Source organism: Myxine glutinosa, chromosome 5 (genome assembly GCF_964187855.1).
Source record: "Myxine glutinosa chromosome 5, kmMyxGlut1.1, whole genome shotgun sequence".
In the NCBI taxonomy this organism is placed as follows: Eukaryota; Metazoa; Chordata; class Myxini; order Myxiniformes; family Myxinidae; genus Myxine; species Myxine glutinosa.
Window position 1 is genome coordinate 45,456,696 of NC_136265.1, and position 24,258 is coordinate 45,480,953.

Consider the following 24,258-nt stretch of genomic DNA (forward strand, 5'->3'; position numbering starts at 1 on the left):
CTAAGATTTAGTATTTTTTCAGCTTTTTTTGTTTTGTTCCACCGCAAACCACAGAAATACATATGTGGATACCAAAATATTTTTTAATTTCAACAATTTTCTGGAGGAAATGGTGCATTACTTGAAAAAAGTGCAATGGTGCCAATATTTTTGCCCACGACTGTATGGTAACACAACTCTGGGCATGGGATCCTGCAGGAAGTTCTGTGGCAACTGTCTAGCATGGTCTTTTGAGATGCACTAACCTCTTTGGAGTTACCCCAGAGGTGACGTCCGTCATAATAATTTTTCCTTCCGGTAGGTGTGCCACAGGAAACGCCACTATGGGCTATTTATATATCTTAAGACAGTCAGTTTGTCCAAGGTGGAAAAATCTCCTTGGGGAAGGTGGCAAATGAACTTGCTACAGCCTCCATCATGTAACACTTAGTCCCCCGGGCAAGTTTGTTTAAGATTGGATAAGTAATGACCGAATGGATCACGGTCAGGCAGACAGACAGACAGTCAGACAGTCAGACAGCAAATTGCGTATGTTAGTATGATAGTAGGAGGTGTAAAATCTGTACGGAGCCAAAATGAGGTTGAATCTTATATCCCCAGATTTAAAATTTTACACCCCCTGCATGTCATCTAGATGATGCAGCCATGAATAAAAAATGCAATGGTGTATTTGTCAAAACTCTTGAAACAGCCACGATGCTATTGTTAAAACCATACAATAGCCCTCTAATGCTATATACATACATATTGTTGCGAATATGGAATTTGGCCTCCATATCCGCTTGTAAATATTCCCCTATTTCCCCAATACTCCCCAACTATCCCCAATCCCCCATTCCCTAGTCCCATTGTCTGTAAACAACAATCAGTAGAGCCGACCTTCCCCTTTTTCCCCCATTAAATGTCGTGCCCAGGTCCACCGCACCACACGTAGACAACTTTCGGACATCTTGCTAGTTATTCTTAGTCTATGTCAGTTAAGGACTCGTTTCCATTAATTATGACTCTTCGTTGCACCAGAATGTGATTATATGGCACCAGTAGTGAGTTTAGGACCTTTCCCATACCTCCTCCCATCTTCTTCCCCAAACAACAACAATAACAACAACAATTACAACTACAACTACGACTACAACAACAGAGGGGCGGGGAGTGTGCGTCCTCACACCGGCTCGGTTACCCGCCATGACCATGCGCTCCACGGCGTTACCCCGAAGGGGCTGGCTGTCAGCTCCTCGTCAGGGGCGGAGCCAGTAACCCCCCCACGCACCCAATGAGAAGCAACGTGCCGATTCCACGAGGCGGAGCTAACGAGCCGAGGGCGTGTCACTCCCCGCCGGATATACGCGGCCACGTACCGGACGTGACGTTAGATGCGCCCCCAGCTTGAGACGACAAGACGCCACCTCGAGCGCTGTGAAACCTCCTGCATCTACTGGACCGTACAGTACCCTGTCCTTGAGCCAAGAGTGCACCTTGAGCCATCGATTCTGCCTTTCCTGGCCATCAATCCCCGTGTGAGTCAGCCTTTTGTCCCGTTTATCTGTCGTCTGTTGGGGTTAATATAAGATTGTGTCTAAGTGCTTGTCTTTCTATGCTGTACCTCTCGTCCCTGTAATCTGACCTTCCGCCCTAATATAATCTCCTCCGGAGGTCTTGAGAACCGTATCCCTGGTGTCGCGTCAATTTAATCCCAGCCGTGTGTCTTTTCCTTCATTGACCTAGCGTAGCGCGATTAGTCAACGTTTGGGTATAATCGGGTAACTTGTGCAGACGTGGTCATACCAAAACCGCTCGGTAAATAACATCTAAGCCACGTCTGTAACAAATGGTGTCGAGGAGTGGAATTCGAACCCGGGACTAAATTTATTAGGCCCAAATTTGTAACAATTAGAATCGATTCGGAGCGCGTTTCCCGCGCGAAATTATAACGGCGAAATTTGATTTTGTTATACGAAAATAAAAACCCGAATTTTGAAAGTCGCGCTATGGCAGACCAAGACAGCTGGGGTCCGGTAGGGGAGAGTGAGGCAGGGTCGGTCCAGGACCAAATTGAGGGACGGGAGGAGAGTGAAGCAGTGAGGGCGGCAGGGTCGCAAAATAGCGTTGTCATGCACGAGGTGGCCACGGCGTCCACGCCCGCGACCGTAGTGGCGCCACCGGTGGATTTGAACTTGTTTTTAATACAAATGAAGGCCCTTATGGCCCAGAATTGTGAGCAAATGAGGGCTGATAGAGAGCGATTGGGTGAGCGATTGGAGGGCCAAATGGGGGTAATGAGGGACGAAGCGAGGGCTCGGAGTGAGCAATTGGGGGTAATGGGAAACCAAATGGGGGTAATGAGGGACGAAGCGAGGGGTACCGGTGAGGGATTAGACAATAATTTTAAGGGATTAGACGAGAAATTTGGGAAATTAGACAATAGATTAGGGGAAATACAGGAGGGGTTAATGGGGGTAGAAAACAGAATGGCCGCTCAAGAGAATCAAATGGAAGGGATGCAAAAGGGGTTAGAGGGGGTAGAAAATAGAATGGCTGCCCAGGAGAATCAGATAGAGGGAGTGAAAGATGGGTTAGAGGGGTTAGAAAACAGTATGGAAGGCAAATTGAGGGACATGAGGGACCAAGCGGAAAGGGAAGTTAACCAAATGGGGCAGCAGATAGAGGGGGTCAGAATGGGGGTAGAAGCCAAACTGGATGCTCACAGGGAGGAAATGGAGCAGATGAGGGTGGCATCTGGGCAGGAGATGCAAGTGATGGGAGAGGAGATCAGAAGAGGAGTGAGTGAGGAGGTCGGAGGAGTGCGCGAGGAGGTGAGGCACTGTAAGGAGCACATGGAGAAGGAGGTGAGAAAGGGGACTGTAAAGTTACAAGGGGGCATAGAGGACCTGACGCAGGAGGTGGAGCAGCTGACGGTGGGACAGACGGAGTTAGTGGAGCAGGTTCAAAGGAACACTGCGGTATTAGGAGGTTTAAAAGTGACACAGAAAGAACTAAAAAACGACTTGGTGGCGACGAAGAGGGAATGTCAGATGGTACGTGAGGGACTGACAACGAGGTTGGACGAGGTCATAGAGGTAATGGAGACGAAGGACCGACAGGTGAGGACGCACATGGAAACGGTCAAGGTAGCCTTAGAGGATGAGCTTGAGGAGACGTACCGGGGAATAAAAGAGGTGAAGCAGAAACTAGAAGAAGTGGAAGAAGGGATGAGCGAAATTAAGAAGCGACGGAGAGGGGATGAGAAAGAGATAAAAGAGGAGATAAAAGAATTGGTCCAAAGTCTGTGTTTGGATCGTGATGATGTGCTCATTAACCGGATGAGGGATTCGCAGGTGATGGAGGAGAAGCGAAGAGGAAAAGGACCCGGTGTAAGTGGTGACCAATATGGTCGTGCGTATGATGCGCCAGGGGATTTAATAAGCTTGGGGGTCGAGATGGACCCGGGTGTTCGTGAGAGGCCGTTGGTGAAGTGTGCGACAGGTCTGGTGTGCGAAAGAGGAGGTGTGCAAGGAAGTCCGACTCTGGGGTGTGTGAGGAAAAAGTGCGTGCCAAGGAGTGAGGGTGCTGGCGAGAGTGAGTCGGTCGTAGCGCGTGTGCGAGGGAGCACATGGAAGCGCGGTGTGGTAAGTGTTACAGAGGGTGTGACGGGAGAGTGTGCGCAGGAGTGTGCGCGAGAAAGGTGTGTGACGGACAGGTGCATGGGGAAAGAGTGCGCTGTCAAGAGTAAGGGTGAGTGCGCTGTCAGGAATGGAGGTGAAAGTAGTGAGAGTGACATGGAGCGTGAGTTAGTTGTGACAGGTGAGCGAGGATGTACACCTGGGATGGAAGGATGCACACCTGGAATGGTAGAGCGTGAGTGGGAATGCACGCTGGAGTTGGTGGTGAGGCACGTGGTTGGGTGTGCGAATGAGGGTACACCTGTGATTGTCACAGAGGAGGTGACCGAGGAGGGGGTGCGAAGCGGTGTATTGGTGAGGTGTGCGAGCAACGAATGTGTGCCAAAGTGTTTGGTGGTCAGGTGTGTGACCAAGGCTGTGAGTGGAATGGGTGTACCTGGGTGTGTAAGGAAAGGTACGAGGAGCATGGGCACGGCTGGATGTGTGAGCAAGGAACGGGCTGCGGGGTGTAAGCGTCCAGGTGAAGCATCGACGTTAGACGGGGTAGAGTTTAGAACGACTTATAGCCGAATCGGGCCCTCGGTGCGTGCCGGGCCTCGCTTTGAACGGCCGCGTCCGTGCTCCACTAGGCGGAGCTGGCAGCCCGATAGAAAGGGTCGTCATGGCGACCACTTTTTGGTGAGACGTGCCGGCAGGTCGAGAGCGGGACATTGGATGGCTCCGTGCCGAGATGGTGCGTGGGATCTCGGCACGGGTAAGCCCCCGTCCCTGCCCCGAATGCCGGACGCATCCAGCCGCCGGCACAAAACAACCAGTATCCATTGCTTGGCTTTACGAAGCCGGGCTTTGGACAGGAATTGGCGCACCGAGAGGCATTAGTGAGTAGACTGGGTGATGAGGTTAGTGTTTTGGACCCAAAATTGGAGAAAAACAAAATTTGATGATTGGCAAGGGATTGGCAGTAGTGATTGGCAGATGATGGGCAGTGATTGGCAAATTTTTGATTTATTGAAATTTGATGTGCAAAATTGGTAGTGAGAGACCCCCGATGTGGTGGGATGGCAAATCCACCATCCTTCCCATGTGGGGGCAAAGGAGCAATAGCTTATGGGGTGTATGGCAGTGAAAACTAGCCCGGGTGGGTTAGGTTATATTGATAGGGCCCTAGAAGATGACAGTAGGTAACGTTAAGTTTAGTTAGTGACTGATACCTGTAGTGGGGACGCAGGTAGATTAGTGTGGATGATAATGACGAGGGAGCGCAATAGTTTAAAGGGACGACTGGGAAGCGCAAGTTTCAGAAGGGAGTAGTTAGCTGAGATGATGCCGTGTGTGTGAGAATTGAACAGGTGTGATTGCACAGGTGTGCAACTGGACAGGTGTGTGGAGCCGTGTATGAGTAGTGAGTGTTGTGGATCAGCGCGAATGCGCTTGGGGAGAGAAGGGTGCAGGTGGCACCAGGTGTGAGAGCACAGGTGTGCAAGTACAGGTGTGTGGAGAGAGTTGGAGTAAGTGGTACGGAGTGGTGTGCATGGTGCGAAGGTGTGAATGGGGGAAGAGTGGACCCCCATCACGGATACCCGGGGCGGGTAGTGTAAGTGTTAGGTAGAGGGTACAGGTAAATTGTGGTTGGATATTGGCATTTGTGGTGCGGTTGCAGAATGGTGTTGTGGATGGGTGCATTAGTGTTGTGGAAATGGCTGGGCGTGTAGCCTGTTAGTGTGTGTAGTTGGTTGGGCACTCCACCACTGTGAGGATGTCGGCCAGGTGAGGCCGCAGGTGGGCTCTGGGAGCCGGTAGTTGTGAGTGGGTGCCTGAGGATCCCGGGTGTGGATCGGGTAGCCCAGTGCCAGAGAGGGCACCGAGTGGGGAGAGCGCCAGAGGGCCTGCCCCAGTTAGTTAGGTTAGGGTGAGGAGCTAGGTAAGCTCGGGTGGCAACTGCAGTGGTGGAGGTGTGCAGGTGGGTAGACCCGCTGGGAGAGGTACACGCCACAGCCCGGAAATTGTGCGAGGGCACCGGGAGATGAATCGGGGGAGTGAGACCCCAAATTGAAAAGCACCACAGTTTGGCCAATGGGAATTGGTTTTTAGAACCCATAGTGTAAGAGGGCCAATGGTTTGGCCGGAGAGAGACCCCGGGTAGTGTAAAGTTGTTAAAGTCATTTAGGAAATAGTTAGGATTGATGAACCTGTCGCACCATACGCAGCCACTTACCTGTGGTGATGATGATGACTCCACACCTGTGTTTTCTTTGTTTGTGTTGCAGAAATGAGAATTGCTGTGTGGATTTGTGAGACGCATCACGACGTGGATGAGACATTGGGGTGATTCCATCTCTCCCTCCTTAGGAGGGACTGATGATGAGTTGGAGATGGCAAATTATGATGTTGAGTTGGAGATGGCAAATTATGATGTTGAGTTGAAAATGGCAAATTTGATTGGTTAGGAGGGAGAGAAGACGAATTTGGTTTATGGGAGGAACGGGGAAGACAGTAGGGATGTTTGTTGATTTGTAAAGTAGATGTTTATGGGTAGTGTTGTGTTGTGTGGATACAGTAAGGGGTAAGGGAGGGGCCATGTAGGTTACCTGGTGGGGGGGGGGGGCGTACGATAGAAACGTACCTGTCTCACCTGGTTCCCATGTGCCCCCAGTGTGCATCATCTTACATTGCGTGCACTTTTGCGCCCTTACCACCTTACTCACTTGTCTTTTCTTTTGTCTCCCACCTCCGAGGATCTGGCTTTGGGGTAGAGAGAGAGGAGAGAGAGGTGCTGGCTACGCAGTTGTGGGCCTGCACTTTCGCTGCTTGCTGCTTGGATCGATACACCATATGGACCGCAATGTTTGTGGCCACCCACCATGGACCGCAGCTCTTTTGCGGCCAAGCACCACCCGTGGATGGACCTATGGGTCAACGTGGCACCTATGCCATGCAGGTGAACCACTTTTAGTTGACACCACTGAAGGCCACAATATAGAAATGGACGCGGTTGGCGCCTTTCTTTATTTTTTGAAAGAGGCAAGAAGGCCAAGTGCACCACACGAAGGCAAGACCAGCGGCAGAACATCGGCCGGCTGCGACACCACCGGTGATTTATAGACACTTTATTGGTGCACCGGATGGTGCTCACTGTGTGATGGGGTGGTGCTTGATGCTTGGAAGGGGTGCTCTGCACATTATTAAAGGCCGTAGGCCACAGAGCACTCGTGGGTTGGTGTATCGATGCTAGCATGCGTGCTCTCTCTATGCATAACATCTGCATGTGTTCCTCCAAAAACAGGTCCTGGATCGTAGTGTAAATAGCAGCGTAGTTGTGTAAATAATGCTCCCTACCGGCTGTATGTTTAGTTTGAGGATTCTTTCCGGATTCGGTTATCCTGTGGGTGTGTTTCTGTGAGGAGAAGGGTGCAACGTCGCAGGGGGACATATTTACTCATTTGTGAATATCTGTAAAACTGTCGCACTCAGGGTAGAGTTAATAGTAGAGGGAACTACATTGCGTGCCACACTAAAGTAGGTAAAAATTTATCGGGTCGGGACGCCCCGAGGGTAGAGAAGGGTGCAATGTTGCGAATATGGAATTTGGCCTCCATATCCGCTTGTAAATATTCCCCTATTTCCCCAATACTCCCCAACTATCCCCAATCCCCCATTCCCTAGTCCCATTGTCTGTAAACAACAATCAGTAGAGCCGACCTTCCCCTTTTTCCCCCATTAAATGTCGTGCCCAGGTCCACCGCACCACACGTAGACAACTTTCGGACATCTTGCTAGTTATTCTTAGTCTATGTCAGTTAAGGACTCGTTTCCATTAATTATGACTCTTCGTTGCACCAGAATGTGATTATATGGCACCAGTAGTGAGTTTAGGACCTTTCCCATACCTCCTCCCATCTTCTTCCCCAAACAACAACAATAACAACAACAACAATTACAACTACAACTACGACTACAACAACAGAGGGGCGGGGAGTGTGCGTCCTCACACCGGCTCGGTTACCCGCCATGACCATGCGCTCCACGGCGTTACCCCGAAGGGGCTGGCTGTCAGCTCCTCGTCAGGGGCGGAGCCAGTAACCCCCCCACGCACCCAATGAGAAGCAACGTGCCGATTCCACGAGGCGGAGCTAACGAGCCGAGGGCGTGTCACTCCCCGCCGGATATACGCGGCCACGTACCGGACGTGACGTTAGATGCGCCCCCAGCTTGAGACGACAAGACGCCACCTCGAGCGCTGTGAAACCTCCTGCATCTACTGGACCGTACAGTACCCTGTCCTTGAGCCAAGAGTGCACCTTGAGCCATCGATTCTGCCTTTCCTGGCCATCAATCCCCGTGTGAGTCAGCCTTTTGTCCCGTTTATCTGTCGTCTGTTGGGGTTAATATAAGATTGTGTCTAAGTGCTTGTCTTTCTATGCTGTACCTCTCGTCCCTGTAATCTGACCTTCCGCCCTAATATAATCTCCTCCGGAGGTCTTGAGAACCGTATCCCTGGTGTCGCGTCAATTTAATCCCAGCCGTGTGTCTTTTCCTTCATTGACCTAGCGTAGCGCGATTAGTCAACGTTCGGGTATAATCGGGTAACTTGTGCAGACGTGGTCATACCAAAACCGCTCGGTAAATAACATCTAAGCCACGTCTGTAACAATATATATACAGTGCATTCAGAAAGTATTCAGACCCGTTCACTTTTTTCACATTTTGTTATGTTGCAGCCTTATGCTGAAATCGTTTAAATTCATTTTTTCCCTCATCAATCTACACTCAATACCCCATAATGACAAAGAGAAAACAGGATTTTAGAAAGTTTTTCAAATTTATTAAAAAGAAAAAACTGAAATATCACATTTACATAAGTATTCAGACCCTTTGCTATGACACTTGAAATTTAGCTCAGGTGCCTCCCATTTCTCTTGATCATCTTTGAGATGTTTCTACACCTTGATTGGAGTCCACCTGTGGTAAATTCAATTGATTGGACATGATTTGGAAAGGCACACACCTGTCTATATAAGGTCTCACAGCTGACAATGCATATCAGAGCAAAAACCAAGCCATGAGGTCGAAGGAACTGCCTGCAGAGCTCAGAGACAGGATTGTGTCGAGGCACAGATCTGGGGAAGCCTACAAAAAAAATTCTGCTGCATTGAAGGTTCCCAAGAGCACAGTGACCTCCATAATTCTTAAATGGAAGAAGTTTGGAACAACCAGGACTCTTCCTAGAGCTGGCCGCCCGGCCAAACTGGGCAATCGGGGGAGAAGGGCCTTGGTAAGAGAGGTGACCAAGAACCCGATGGTCACTCTGGCTGAGCTCCAGAGATTCTGTGTGGAGATGGGAGAAACTTGCAGAAGGACAACCATCACTGCAACACTCCACCGATCTGGGCTTTATGGCATAGTGGCCAGACGGAAGCATCTCCTCAGTGAAAGACACATGAAAGCCCGTTTGGAGTTTGCAAAAAAGCACCTAAAGGACTCTCAGACTGTGAGAAACAAGATTCTGTGGTCTGATGAAACCAAGATTGAACTGTTTCGCTTCAATTCTAAGCATCATGTCTGGAGGAAACCAGGCACTGCTCATCACCTGCCCAATACCATCCCAACGGTGAAGCATGCTGTGGGGGTGTTTTTCAGCAGCAGGGACTGGGGGACTGGTCAGGGTTGAGGGAACAATGAACAGAGCAAAGTACAGAGATATCCTTAATGAAAACCTGAAACAGAGCGCTCAGGACCTCAGACTGGGCCGAAGGTTCACCTTCCAACAGGACAATGACCCTGAGCACACAGCCAAGACAATGCAGGAGTGGCTTAGGGACAACTCTGTGAAGGTCCTTGAGTGGCCCAGCCAGAGCCCTGACTTGAACCCAATCGAACATCTCTGGAGAGACCTGAAAATGGCTGTCCACCGACGGTCCCCATCCAACCTGACAGAGCTTGAGTGGAACTGCAGAGAAGAATGGCAGAAAACCCCCAAATCCAGGTGTGCAAAGCTTGTCGCGTCATACCCAAGAAGACTCGAGGCTGTAATCGCTTGAGTTCAGGGTCTGAATACTTATGTAAATGTGATATTTCAGTTTTTTCTTTTTAATAAATTTGAAAAACTTTCTAAAATCCTGTTTTCTCTTTGTCATTATGGGGTATTGAGTGTAGATTGATGAGGGAAAAAATGAATTTAAACGATTTCAGCATAAGGCTGCAACGTAACAAAATGTGAAAAAGTGAAGGGGTCTGAATACTTTCTGAATGCACTGCATATATATATATATAACCAAAAATTATTTTTTTTGAAAGGAAAAAGTTCGTTGTTTTGGATTAAAAAAAAAAATCGCTCGATAGTACCTAAGCCTTTTAAAAACTAATGACAGTTATATACAAGTACACATTCGCATGAATAAATACAAAACAATCACCAGATATTTGAACACAAATAAATCAAACAATTCTGGAAGTGTACGAAGTTGGTAGTAAGGCTTCTTCTTCTTCCTGATCGGCATGACATTTAACTCAGAAACGTCATGAACCCCCTGCAGCATATATTCAACGAAAAGGTGAAATGATGATTTGACATTTGTGATGGATTCTGATTTGGATGTAATTGCTTTTACATTATATTTTTTCTCATTTCAAATATGTTAATGTTTCTTTTTCACTTGAGCAACACCGGGTACTCCAGCTATAAACACTTATATACTTTATTCGGCGTACTAATACAAATACAACTTTGTGTGGGGGTAACATAGGCTATGTGGCCGCAGCCTCATGCGGGTGTGTGGGGGACCAGGAGAGGGATGTAAATTCTCTATGTAAATGTGTACCGTGTCGCACCACCTGGTGATGGTGGCAGAGGGTATTACAATTTACTTTTTTACCTGGGCAATACTGAGGTTAGAGGGTATTACAATTTCCTTTTTTTTACCTGGGCAACGCTAAGGTTAAAGCAATCTTTGAATGGGTAAGTCATATACATATATGTATATATATATATATATATATATATATATATATATATATATATATATATATATATATATATATATATATATATATGTGTGTGTGTGTATATATATCATAGTTCTTGGAAGTATTATGAAGGCGATTTGTGTTCTACAGTGATCAAGTGTATAATTATCTTTAAATAAAAGTTTAAAGAGGTTTAAAGGTGTATCAATAAATATATTCTGGGTTTTACCGCCGTTTTACCCAGTGTCTATTGCACCACCAAATCTAAGACGTTACATTAGTTCTTTGTGCCTCTTGTTTATGACCTTTATAACATCCAAAACAGTAAGTTTCCTGTTTGGATTGATTTTCAATTTTATTTGATTGGCAGACAGACAGAGTATAAAAACATCATCTCACTCCTCTTTGCGTATGTGCGATTGGAACAAATTCAGAGCCAAAGTTTGGTAAAACTACAAACTTAGCTTCCGATTCATGTTCCAATTCATGTTCAAAATATAACATTCGATTTAATAAGTTGTTCCTCGATCATAAACTGCTAAGACAGCCAGCCAGACAGACAAACAGACAAATGGACATCACCCAATTGCTTAACCCCACATTTCACTTCGCGTCCGCATTGCGCAGGGTAAAAGTGAGGTGTGGTTGAGGCACCTGTTTGTGTGTTCAATTTCCAAGCAGCTAGCTATCACTTGCCAAGCCAATCGTTCCTTATCAACTGTTTAAAATGGAATGCTTGCTTGAGTGCTTAAGCTACTTGGCGAGCACTCTTCAAGAAACTTGGTAACTGAACACACCCCAGGTATGATTGTAAAATGGCTTATTATTATTATTATTATTATTATTATTATTACGGTATTATTATTATTATTATTACCTCCACCACCGAAGGTGAGTGGGCGGAAGTTATGTTTTCACCCCTGTCTGTCGATCTGTTTGTCTGTGATCAGGATATATAAAAAAGCTGTGGATGGAATCGGACGCAATTTGGTGGAGAGGTTGGGTTTTGGGTAGTGACGAGGACGAAATTATTAGATTTTGGTGAAGATCTGGATCCGGACACTAGAATCTCTACGTAATTTTTCACCATTTAGAGATATGGCCAAAAAGGATATATTTCACGATATCTCAAGACGTTGTGGACGGATTCGGACAAAACTTGGTGGACAGGTTGGGTGTGCGACAAGGAAGAATTGATTCAATTTTGGTGAAGATCACTCAAGCTTTTGGGTCTCACTCAAGCATTTGCCATGATCTTTCCTGGGAAACCACATTTCCAAGCTGGCCTCCAAAGTCAGTCGCCGACTGGGCATCCTCCATCGTGCGAAGTCCTTCCTTGGCACACCTGAGTTCCTCACTACATACAAGGCTTTCATCCACAGCTCAATGGAATACTGCTCTCCCCTCTGGGCCGGTGCTCCTGCCTCACACCTAGCTCGTCTTCACGCTGTAGAAACCAAAGCTTTCAGAATCATTAGAATCTCTCGCGATGAAACTGATTCTGAGGGTTTTTCACTCACTCACCGCAGGCAGGTTGGTGGTCTTTCTGTCTTCTACCGACTCATCTCCGGCCTAGCTCCCCCAGCTCTTTCTGTGCTCTGTCCTCCAAATATTCCTGCAGATCGCAAAGATCTGTCAGCAACTCCCTTTCTGGTGAAACTGCCAAAATCAAGACTCTGCTCAACTTCATTCTTTCATTCTTTCATTCTTCTTTTTTCCGGCCTCTGGAACAAACTCCCACGCTCTCTTCAATCCCACTGCTCCCTCCAGATCTTTAAAACAGTCTTTAAAACTTTAAACCCCCCATCCAAAACCCTGAGCTTTTCTACCCCCGTTAATCTACCCCCAAACCCACCTCCTTCAACTTCCGTTTTCTTTCATGAAAGTCCTTGTAGTGTCCATCTTGTTTGTCCCGTGTACCTCGCCCCAGCCCTCTCTCTTCCACAGATCTCCCGATGTCCCTGTTCTCTACTGTTATTGTGCTTCCCTCTCTTTCCCCTCTTGTCTCCTGCTCCCTTTATTGTATGTTCCATGCATTAGCTCTTATATGAGCCTTGACCAAGTATACACAAAAAATATACGGATCCGGATTGCATGATAATTATTTATTAAGTGATTTTTCACGCCATTGAGAGATGGGTCCAAAAATGATATATATATGTTGCATGATATTTGACTTGTGCAAAACTAGCTGGATGAGTTGGGTAAGTGACAAGAACAAGTCAATTCGTTTCTGTTTCAGGCCCAAATCGAGATCCAGCATATTGGTGGGATACAAAAGGTAAACTGTTCAGCCTGGTGGTGGTACTCCCTCTACTGAGTGCCATTTCCCATATGCAGCACTTGGCTGCGAGTAGCCTCATTGGCTGTGGGTCGGAGAGGCGTGGCTGTGATGCTGTTTCAATGCCCCCTATCTATATATTCTATATATTCTCTTCTATATATTCTATATTTAACATTGTGATATGAAAATAGTTTTCATATTTGTTGTAAATGTAGTTTAAACTCGTGGTTATGCGTTAGAGCGGTGTATTTTTTTTAGCAGCGTCGTCTTCAATGTTCATTTTTTTTTCTAATAAAGACAAATTCTGTCATTTTAAAATCACCAAAGTGTGTATTAGGTTTCCCCGTTTCATAAAATGTATCGTTTGATACGTATAATGCTTTAAAACTGTTTTTGTTTTTTTAACCTCGGAAGAGATATCAACATTTAGCTCAGCGAATGTCATTCGCGGTGTCAGTATTTGATGAACTTATAAAGACTTAGTTCCAGATTTGTCAATGGCTGAGGTATATTAACAAACGAATAAAACAGATTTGGCAAAATTCCAACTTTAAAAAAAAAGATCGCATATTCACCCAGAGTTGTGAGAGGCTGACGAAGAAGAAACCTCGCATGGGCTTCCCAGACCAAATAAATAATTCTGGTTCTGGCTCTGCGATTTTCAGGTTTATTACTCCCGCCAGGAAGTAACGCATTCGATCGTGTCCGTCCGTGTGTGTGTATGTTCGTGTGTTTGTGAACAAGATATCTGGAAAAGTTCTGAACGGATTTGGATGAAGGTTGGTGGGATGATTGCTCTTGGGATAAGGAAGAATTGATTAGTTTTTGGTGAAGCTCAGGATATTATTCCGGATCCAGGAATTTTTTTGGGAAATTTTCTTTGGGAAAGATTTTTTTCTGTTTTACTGCATTAAGGCTTTTATTCTTATTCTTAAATGATGTTTTTCTCCTCCAATTCCGAGATATATCAAAATAAATTATCTGAGAGTTAGGGCTTACTTTCTTTTTCATTTATTGTTTTGGGGAGAGGGGATGTTAAACAAAACGTATTATTCCAACTAAACCCACGGCGGGAGTATGCGCTCTACTGAGTGGCGTTCTAGTTTTCATATAATTTGAATGTCTCTCATAATGCTCTTGCACTTAACCTTCCCTGAGCATACCTTACTCGACATTTACTTTCCAGCTTTCCATTTGGAAAATCTGCTTTCAACTTCCGTTTGAGGAGCTCAGTCGACTGTACAATAAATTCAATGATTGTGACGTACTTGGTGTTTGCAACTACAGTAAATCATGGCAAGAAGTTTCACCTGCAAGTAAAGACAAAAGGAAACCAGGTGATCGATACGTTTTTGCTGACAAAGCCCTCTTTAATATTTCGCTACAAGTCATTTATTCAGCACCTAAACATGAACTAAACAGCGAAGTGTATATTCTGCACATGGATTTGTGGAGCATGTACACATCCATCCTAAGGTAATTTATAAGTCTCCATTTTTTACAAGGCCAAACTAATTTCAACAAGGTTATTGCAGAATGCATTTGTGGCATCAGTCTGACTCCTCTGGTCCAACAATCTTGACACAGATGGAAACTTGATTAATAATTGCATTTGGTGTCAAGAGTTAGAGCTTTCAAACGACCACCTTTTTAAGCCTTAAGACAACATTTACATTGCATTTTATTAATTACATTAGGCCTTTATCAGAGTTGCTCAATTCTGGAGAAACTGCTGTAAACATTCCCATAGTGAGCATCGAGAAAAGCTCTTTGCGACCAGTGAAAGCAAGGAAGCCCATCACCGGAGACAAAAAGGAGATGTAGATGGTCAAACATCTCGGGAAAAGATGATTCATTCCAGGTAATACCCGTTTCATATAAAGCAGCAGGAATCTGCAGAACCTGCTTGCTTAGTTGTATTTCCTGAAGACGCACACGAAAGGCAAGGGTGTTTGGCAATCTTCGACGGACCAGTGGTCATGATCCTGAATGACCACACATTTTCCGTGGCCATGTTGGTGGCTCCTTGGAATGTTGCTGTACGTGATTTTCGCGTTGGATTCGGCGGCTCGGTATGCTCCATCTTTGTACCAAACACCGATGAAAGCTTTCTGGATTCCCATTTGGCGCAGATGCTCCCTGAGGATGCCATGGTCGTTCGGCTGCGGCACGAGGAGGCTGCCATGTTTTGCCCTGCTGTACTTGAGTGCCAGCTCAAAACGCACAGGGTAGGAGTAGAAAACGTGAACTACGCGATCTCCTTGCAGCGTCAGAAATATCTCTGGAGGGAAACGGAAATGGACAAACAAAATCAGCTTGGTCTGAATTATCAGGTGCAGGTGGACTACCCTCCTGCATATGTCACCTTTGCCTCCTTGTCCATTAAAAAAAATCCCATACGTGGTCTAGGCTCATAGAAGAGCTAGGACGCAGAACAAAGCAGGACGCAACATAGCAAAGGGAACAGCAACAGCAGGGCAGAGGGAGAAGGTAGACGGAGACGGACAAACAAGGGATGCAGGTAACGATGAGGAATAGGGGAGAACGCAAAGTGTGAACAAAATGCATACATATATATGCACATACCTTTTTGTAATATCATGATGGCCTGAAATTGAATTTGGATTTTTTGCTTCAATATCACAATACGCGTTCCAGCCGGACCACCTGAAAAAAATGCATCAGTTTACCTTCAAAACATAGGCAAGGTGTTCATGCAATTCACCGCATGTCCTTCCTGTCAATAACTGACACCCTCAAGGAGACAAATTGTACTTTTCCCGGCAGAACAACAAACTATTGTCAATGTTCATTAAAATTTTCTTTTTTCGTGTTTTTCCAGTATTTCGTATTCCATTTGGTCTTATACTGTACTAATAATTTGTCATTGTGAGAATTATAGTTCAAGGAAGGTTTGGAGAAATAATTGTTAATCTGAAAATGTTTAGTGGCTTACCTGGTTGACCTGGGTGGCCCTTGCTTCCTTTGACACCAGGAATACCAATTTCACTGCCCGTGTCTCCTTTTGTACCAGGAGGGCCAACCTTTCCAGGATGGCCAACTCCTCCTGGGGTTCCATCAGATCCAGGATGTCCTGGTGCACAATGCCGTCCTTTGTTTCCTTTATCTCCCTTTGTTCCTTGAGTTCCAGGATTTCCTCTGTCACCTTTCTCTCCAGGATAGCCAGGTGCTCCTGGAGATGCCTTTTCACATGGCCTTCCTACAGCTCCAGGATCTCCAATGTCTCCTACATTTCCCCTCAGTCCAGTATGACCTTTGCAACCAACAGGACCTGGGATGCCATTATCACCCTTGATACCAGAATTTCCAATGCCACCCCTGTCTCCTTTATCCCCCTTTGGTCCTTGTGGGCCATTATTTCCTGGACTTCCTGGTATACCAGTTTCACCTATAGGTCCAGCAGGACCTACACTTCCCTTATATCCAGCTGACCCTGTATCACCCTTTATTCCATTTATACCTGGGGATCCAGGAACACCTGAATCTCCTCTTCCACCCTTCTGTCCAGGTGAACCTGGTGATCCAGTCGCTCCAGTTTCTCCCTGGTCTCCCTTTGCCCCTGGTGCCCCAGGAATCCCATTTGCACCTCTGTTTCCTTTCTCTCCACTGGCACCTGGAAGCCCAATGCTGCCCTTACCTCCTGTAGCTCCAGGTCCACCAGCAAGACCTGTTGCTCCTGGTGGTCCTCCATGGCCTTGATCACCCTTTGGCCCAGCCGGCCCAACGCTTCCAGGAAATCCTGTAGCACCAGTATCTCCTTTTTGTCCAGAAAATCCCATATTTCCTCTCTGTCCCTTGTCACCTTTGAACCCAGGTGATCCTGCACTTCCAGGGGCTCCCTGATAGCCTTGATCTCCCTGAGGTCCAGTAGCTCCAGTGCTACCTGGAGACCCCTGACCTCCTTTATCTCCATTTTCTCCAGGTGCTCCATCATACCCTGGTTGTCCGACATCCCCCTTTTCACCCTGAGCTCCAGGAAATCCATTCATGCCAGGGATTCCAGCATCTCCATGTTCACCTTTTGGTCCACTATTACCCTGGAATCCTTTTTCTCCGTTGGCACCAGTTTGTCCTGTCGCTCCCCTTTCTCCTTTGGCTCCAAGATAACCTGGACTTCCAGTATCTCCTTTAGTACCAGGTATACCAGGAATTCCAGATAGACCAGGTTCTCCTTTTGGCCCTGGTGGCCCTGTTGCCCCAGTTGCTCCAGGGGCTCCTGTATCACCCTTTATTCCAGTGGCTCCCATAAATCCAGGACTTCCAGCTGGTCCCTGATCTCCTTTAACGCCAGGTTGCCCTGGACCTCCAGAAACTCCAGTGTCTCCCTGTTCTCCTTTGCTTCCAGGATATCCAGTACTGCCTTTATCTCCTTTTGCCCCATAGTATCCAGGGGCTCCAATGTCTCCTTTTGCTCCTGGATATCCAGTGATTCCAGCATCTCCTTTGTCTCCATGTACACCAGTTGCTCCAGGAATTCCAGCATCCCCTTTAATCCCCTGGTGTCCAGGTTGTCCCATGATTCCCATGTTTCCTTTTTCCCCGACCGCTCCTTGAGGTCCAGTGGCACCCTGTAGTCCGGGAGCTCCGACAGGACCAGTATTTCCCTTTTCTCCTTTTTCTCCTTGATATCCCATAGAACCAGGAGCTCCAACCTCACCATTAGGTCCTACTGATCCTGTAGATCCAGGTGATCCAGTGGGCCCTGTGTCACCTTTGGCTCCATTCATACCAGAAGCACCATTATTTCCAGGAGCACCAGTATCTCCCTTTTCTCCATTTGCTCCAGGATACCCAGTACTACCTGGGAATCCTGCATCACCCACATCTCCTTTTACTCCAGGATAACCATGATTTCCTATGTCTCCTGAAATTCCTTGCAATCCCATCACTCCAGTTTGTCCTTTTTCTCCATTATAACCAGGGCTTCCAGCAGATCCTTTATCACCAGGAACACCATTAATGCCAGAGCTGCCAGGCACTCCTTGGTTTCCTGGCACTCCAGGATATCCAATTCCAGGTGCCCCATTAGCTCCTTTTTCTCCTTTCCCTCCTGCGATTCCTGGTATGCCAGGGAAACCCACATCACCTACATCACCTTTTGATCCTTGTGCACCAGGACTACCAGGATATCCTAAATTTCCTTTATCTCCTTTCATTCCAGGAATACCGATTATTCCTCTATCACCCTTTTCTCCATTCAGCCCAGATTGCCCTGAATCACCCATATCACCTTTTTGTCCATGAAGTCCAACAAGTCCTGCTTGTCCTTTATCTCCAGGGTAACCTGGAGGTCCAGTAGGACCTATGTCACCTTTGCTTCCTTGTGCTCCTGTAGGCCCTGGAATGCCTTGATAACCAATTTCTCCTTTGCTTCCTTGAAGTCCTGGTGCACCATTACTTCCAGGAATTCCTTCTAGTCCTGCTTCTCCTTTAGCTCCTGGAAAACCATCATTTCCAGGAAGTCCTACACTACCCTTTTCACCTTTTTGCCCAGTATACCCAGGACTTCCTTGGAATCCATTGTCTCCTTTAAGTCCTTGAGGGCCCGTATCACCTTGATTACCAGGATATCCACCTGGGCCTACATCGCCTTTTGCACCTTTAATTCCAGGTGCTCCTACATGTCCTGGAATTCCAGAATTGCCATTTTCACCCTGAGGTCCTACAGGCCCTTGTGCACCCGAGGCTCCTTGAAGCCCTTGATCACCTTTCTCTCCATTTGCACCTGGTGAGCCAGGGTATCCTATGTCTCCTTTGGACCCTGGAATTCCATGGGATCCAGGAATCCCAGAGAATCCAATATTTCCCATTTCACCTTTACTTCCAGGAGTTCCAGGATGTCCAATATTTCCTTTCTCTCCAGTATATCCAGGTGCTCCAGGAAATCCTGCATCTCCCTTGTCTCCATTGACTCCTGGAAAACCAGTGGTTCCAGCCTGCCCAGTTTGACCTTTGTCTCCAGCTTCCCCAGCTTGTCCCGGACTTCCAGAGTATCCAATATCACCCTTGTCTCCCTTTGCACCAGAGAAACCATTGCTACCTCTTTCACCTTTCATACCTGGTTGTCCCATATATCCAATGTCTCCTTTACTTCCAGTATAGCCTTGATGCCCTTGATCTCCTTTCTGTCCTTTAGAACCAGGATATCCATTGATTCCAGAAGGGCCTTGGTTCCCCTTTTCACCTGTAAAGCCTGGACTGCCAGGAAGTCCTGAATCTCCTCTTTCTCCTTTTCCTCCTACTCCTCCGGTAGCACCTAAACTTCCCCGATCTCCTTTTGCCCCAGGTATTCCATTAGTCCCAGGGATCCCTGGTAGTCCTAATTCACCTATTTCTCCAGGAATGCCATTGCTTCCAGGATATCCTGTTGCACCATGATTACCTTTATCTCCTTGTCTACCATGTGCACCAGGAAATCCCCTATCTCCCTTTTCTCCCATTGGTCCAGGAATACCATTACTTCCAGGAAGACCGGGTTGTCCCTTCTCACCATCCTGCCCATGATATCCATCCTTTCCAGGCTGTCCTTGTGGTCCAGGGTTTCCCTTTTCGCCATGTAATCCAGGAGTTCCAGGATGTCCTGCATGACCTTTATCTCCTTTTTCTCCAGGCAAGCCATGGCTTCCACTATATCCTGTATCACCTTGTTCTCCTATTTCTCCAGTAGCTCCATCAACTCCTGAAGATCCTGGGAAGCCCCTATCACCTTTCTCTCCAACAAAACCAGGAGCACCAGGATTTCCAACATTTCCTTTTTCTCCAGGTTGTCCAGGAATTCCATGGATACCAGAAAGTCCACTCTTACCTTTGTCACCCCTTTCTCCTTGTGATCCAACTTTTCCAGGATATCCTAAAAGACCCTTGTCTCCTTGTTGTCCAGCTGGTCCAAGGCTACCTGGGCTTCCAGGATATCCTTGTTCACCTTTTTCTCCAGGGATACCATGATGTCCAGGTTCTCCAGATTCTCCAACATCTCCATCTATGCCTGGATAACCTGTATTTCCTTTATCTCCCTTGGCTCCAGGAAGTCCATGGTGACCAGATAATCCAACATCTCCTTTCGCACCCTGAGATCCAGGAACACCATCATCTCCGGAATAGCCAACTGCGCCTGTATTTCCTTTTTCCCCTTGTGGTCCAAAACCACCAGGTAATCCTACATCTCCTTTCTCACCAATGGCTCCAGGACTTCCATTATCACCAGGATAACCATAATCTCCTTTTTCTCCCTTTGCACCTGGAGCACCATTTCCTCCAGGTATCCCAGAATCTCCTTGATGTCCTTTTTCTCCAGGAGATCCAGGGCTACCTGTATATCCTGGTTCCCCAGTAACACCTTTTAATCCAGGGGTGCCTGGTTGACCCCATTGCCCTGCATCTCCTTTATCTCCTTTCTCTCCAGGCAAGCCAATACTTCCAGGCTGACCTGGGTGTCCTGCATCTCCCGGGTCTCCCATAGCACCATTTGGCCCTAAATAACCTTTATCACCATGGAGTCCCCAAGGTCCTTGGTTTCCCTTTTCGCCAGGTATTCCAGGTGGCCCTGCATCTCCTTGATCTCCTTTTCCCCCAGGCATTCCAGGAAGTCCAGGATATCCAGTGTCCCCTTTTTCTCCAGTTATCCCATGTTGGCCAGGGTATCCAGGATTACCTTTATCTCCCTTCTCTCCTGGAGGGCTAATTGGTCCTATTTCTCCAATATCTCCTTGCCCACCTTTTTGGCCTGGTAATCCATTTGAACCACATACTCCTTTAACACCTTTTTCTCCTGGATAGCCATCTGGTCCACAAGGACCAGGTATTCCTTCATCACCTTTTTCCCCAGGTATTCCATAACCTTTAGGTCCGATGTCTCCCTTTTCTCCTGGAGGGCCTGATGGACCCATATCTCCTTTGCATCCCGGCTCGGCTTTCAGACACCAAGAGCATGGACTGATATGAAATCTTTTCTGTCTGATCATTTTATTTGCTATTTCTTTCTTCTCCTGAAAATTGACGTCTTCATCATAATTGTTTGTTTCCAGATTTACTCCTGTAGGGTGTTGTGATAAAACACAAAAGCAAAATAAGTCATTCACTCTTACACAGAAAACAAAAGAGGTGAGTAAACACGCATATAGATAGATAGGTGTGATTGGTTGTTTTCAAAAACTCATTTCAAACAAACCAGTTTTTTGTATTTGTCGATGAAGCTAATGCCTCGTCGCTTCATGATTGAAACTTTTAACTTTTGTTTATGAAAGATTACAGAATGTGATATGGTTTTATTTTTTGGAAAAATAATTTTAATACCACTACATGCTGGGATTATACAAATGTGAAAAGGTGGTGGGTGTGGTGTGTACAGGTGAAACGATCAGACATTAGACTACCTCATCACCATCCTCTTGAGTTTGTCTCCCAAGACAGCCTATTTGTTCGAATTGATTCGCTTTTGGTGAAGATCTGGATCTGGTTCCGATAATTTTTTGAGTGATTCTTCATCATTGAGAGATATGGCCAAAAACGATATATAGCACGATATTTCAAAAAGTTGTGGACGAGTTCTGACCAAACTAGGTGGATGAGCTGGGTAGGTGACAAGAAAAAGCCGATTAAATTTTGGTTGAGTTCCGGGTGCAGATATGGCCCATCAGTGGGAAACAAAACATAAACTAACTAGAACGGCACTCAGTAGAGAGCATACCTCCACCCGGTAGGCCATGATATCACTCAATGGTGAAGAATCACGTAAAAATTCTACTAGCCGGATCCGGATCTTCACCAGAATTGAATCGATTCTTCCTTGTCACACACACAACCTGTCCAATAAGTTTCGTCCAAATCCATCCACGACTTTTTGAGATATCCTGCTATATATCGGTTTTAGCCCTATCTACCAATGGTGACGAATCACTTAAGAAAATTAAATAATTCTCAGATCTGAATCCATGTTCAGATCTTCACCAAAATCGAATCGAATCGTCCTTGTCCGACACCCAACCGGTCCAACAAGCTTCGTCCAAATCCGTCCACGACCTTTTGAGATATCCTGCTATGTATCGCTTTTAGCCCTATCTACCAGTTCACTGGTAATTCCCTGTTTGTCGTTAAAGGCGGCAAAAAGGGTTGGCGTCAGGAAGGGCATCCGGCCGTAAAACATTGCTTCAAATAGGGGACCGAAAAACAACAACAACCACGGTTCCCGAAAAAGGCCAACCCCCACTTTGCGGGAAAAATGGCCTCTAAAGGTGGTTTTTTTTTTTTTTTTACCAATGGTGACGAATCACTTAAGAAAATTAAATAATTCTCAGATCTGAATCCATATTCAGATCTTCACCAAAATCGAATCGAATCGTCCTTGTCAGACACCCAACCTGTCCAACAAGTTTCATCCAAATCCGTCCATAACTTTTTGAGATATCCTGCAATGTATCGTTTTTGGCAATATCTCCCAATGGTGAAGAATCACTTAAAAATTCTAGTAGCCGGATCCGAATCCGGATCTTCATAAAAATCTAATAATTTCGTCCTTGTCACTTACGCTACATCTCTGCCAAATTTCGTCCGAATCCGTCCACAACTTTTTGAGATATCCTGCTATGTATCGTTTTTGGCAATATCTCCCAATGGTGAAGAATCACTTAAAAATTCTAGTAGCCGGATCCGAATCCGGATCTTCATAAAAATCTAATAATTTCGTCCTTGTCACTTACGCTACATCTCTGCCAAATTTCGTCCGAATCCGTCCACAACTTTTTAAGATATTTTGTTCACAAACGGACAGACAGACAGACAGGGGTGAAAACATAACCTCCATCCACCTTTGGTGGCGGAGGTAATCAGCCTTGCGGAGGTATGCGCTCTACCGAGTACCGTTATAGTTTTGTGTTATATGAGTGGTAGTCAAAATGTTTTCCACTTTTAAACACGTTTTAAAAATTTGCCTCTTTGGGGGTCTAAGGGGGGGTTGGCCCCTAAAATAGGTATTTGCTTTCTTCTCAGAAACTACACACACAATTCTGATGAAACTTCACCACAACCTTCATCACCCATGATGTACCAATGTTTGTTCACGGTATTTCTTTCTTTTTTTGTTTAAAGTCTTATGTTTATGTTTGTACGATTCTACATGCTGCCCTGTCTTATAGTAACCATTGAAATTGGTTTAAAATACCTTTAATCGGTGCAGTATACTGTTTATTCTACCAGGTGAGCACCAGGGGTATTGCTCCTATGTTTTTAGGAACATATGCTGAATATCCATTCCTTTGGCATGTAGACTGTTAAAAAGAATTATTTAAATTTTAATCAGACTTTGGTACAAATTCCAATTTTTCATTTGAATGTAGAAAAGTAATAATATTATTACAGTATTTGGTAAAAAAAATTTGCATCACTATAACACTACTTGTACATCATGTTACATCATTACATGCACAAATAAAATAAAATCAGCTGGTAAGTTGAGTTGCCTGATATTTTACCTGCTTCAGTTGTCCAGATAAGAATGGAGTGGATGGTCAGCAGAAGGCAGAGATGACATAGTCGAAATGTTCTTGCCCCCATGGGGAGTCTAAAAAGTGAAGTACTGTTATAGTCTGAGTCACAAACACAAAACGCTGGTGGGATTGTTTGTAAAACTTACAATTGTAAAGGAAATAATACTCAATATGTCCATCAGGTTAAGGTTAATGTTAACAACTGTAGATTTGCAATACAACTGTACTGATACAAACACACAGGGGCGCCGCCAGGGATTTTGCGCCCCATGAAAAGATATCACAATGGGCCCCTATGAAGCTTGCGCGCACATTTTTACCTAATGTTCTCATAATTTTTGGGGCCCCTGTCAGTGCAGGGCCCTTGGAATCATCCTAACCTTTCCCCCCCCTTACAGCGCCCCTGCACACACACACACACACACACAAACACCGGTCTGTTGGCTAAACATTTGTGTGGGCTCAACCTACTAGGCATGAGCTTAGTAGAGGTAGCGCCCCCGACATCTCTGTAGGATTGTGCTGCAGCCAATAGCAGGAAGACAAGTGAATTCTAAATTTTATAGATCAGCTCACCCCCGCCCCCCCCCAAGGGGGGCTGCATGTAGCTGTGTATAATATATATATATATATATATAATTTTCTAAACAGGAATCAAATTCCTGCGAGGGGCTAAGTGAAAAAATTTAGACTCAATGCGGGGCTCGAACCACGGGCCTCCGTTGATGACGCGTCAACAGCCCACTGCGCTATTGAGCCAGCCGCAATCTCCTCAGAACGTTTCCACACTTAACACTGCGAGCTTTATCATGGCCGATGTCTTACGTGCCTGCTAGGCAGACCCCAAATGTTAGCGTAAGTATATGCATGCGTATGTATGTGTGAATAA

At 46.0% G+C, this 24,258-nt stretch overlaps 1 protein-coding gene across 1 annotated transcript; it reads right to left on the minus strand.

Moving 5' to 3' along the window:
* Positions 1–14,206: 14,206 nt before the first annotated feature.
* LOC144892100 (uncharacterized) lies at positions 14,207–20,774 on the minus strand. The gene is made up of 3 exons (XM_078777287.1): positions 15,824–20,774; positions 15,454–15,534; positions 14,207–15,148 (listed from the first exon to the last, which is right to left on the minus strand). Exons 1-3 carry the CDS (start codon positions 20,772–20,774, stop codon positions 14,778–14,780), a joined length of 5,403 nt encoding a protein of 1,800 aa, XP_078633413.1. The 3' UTR covers positions 14,207–14,777.
* Positions 20,775–24,258: the final 3,484 nt, after the last annotated feature.

What these genes read in the sequence shown, in the direction of transcription:
- LOC144892100 (XM_078777287.1), bottom strand. Translation starts at nt 20,774, where the DNA reads ATGGGTCCATCAGGCCCTCCAGGAGAAAAGGGAGACATCGGACCTAAA. An exon ending in GGGCCACCCAGGTCAACCAG is followed by an intron (nt 15,535 to 15,823) that starts GTAAGCCACTAA and finishes CATTTTTTTCAG; the next exon opens with GTGGTCCGGCTGGAACGCGT. An exon ending in CATCATGATATTACAAAAAG is followed by an intron (nt 15,149 to 15,453) that starts GTATGTGCATAT and finishes GTTTCCCTCCAG; the next exon opens with AGATATTTCTGACGCTGCAA.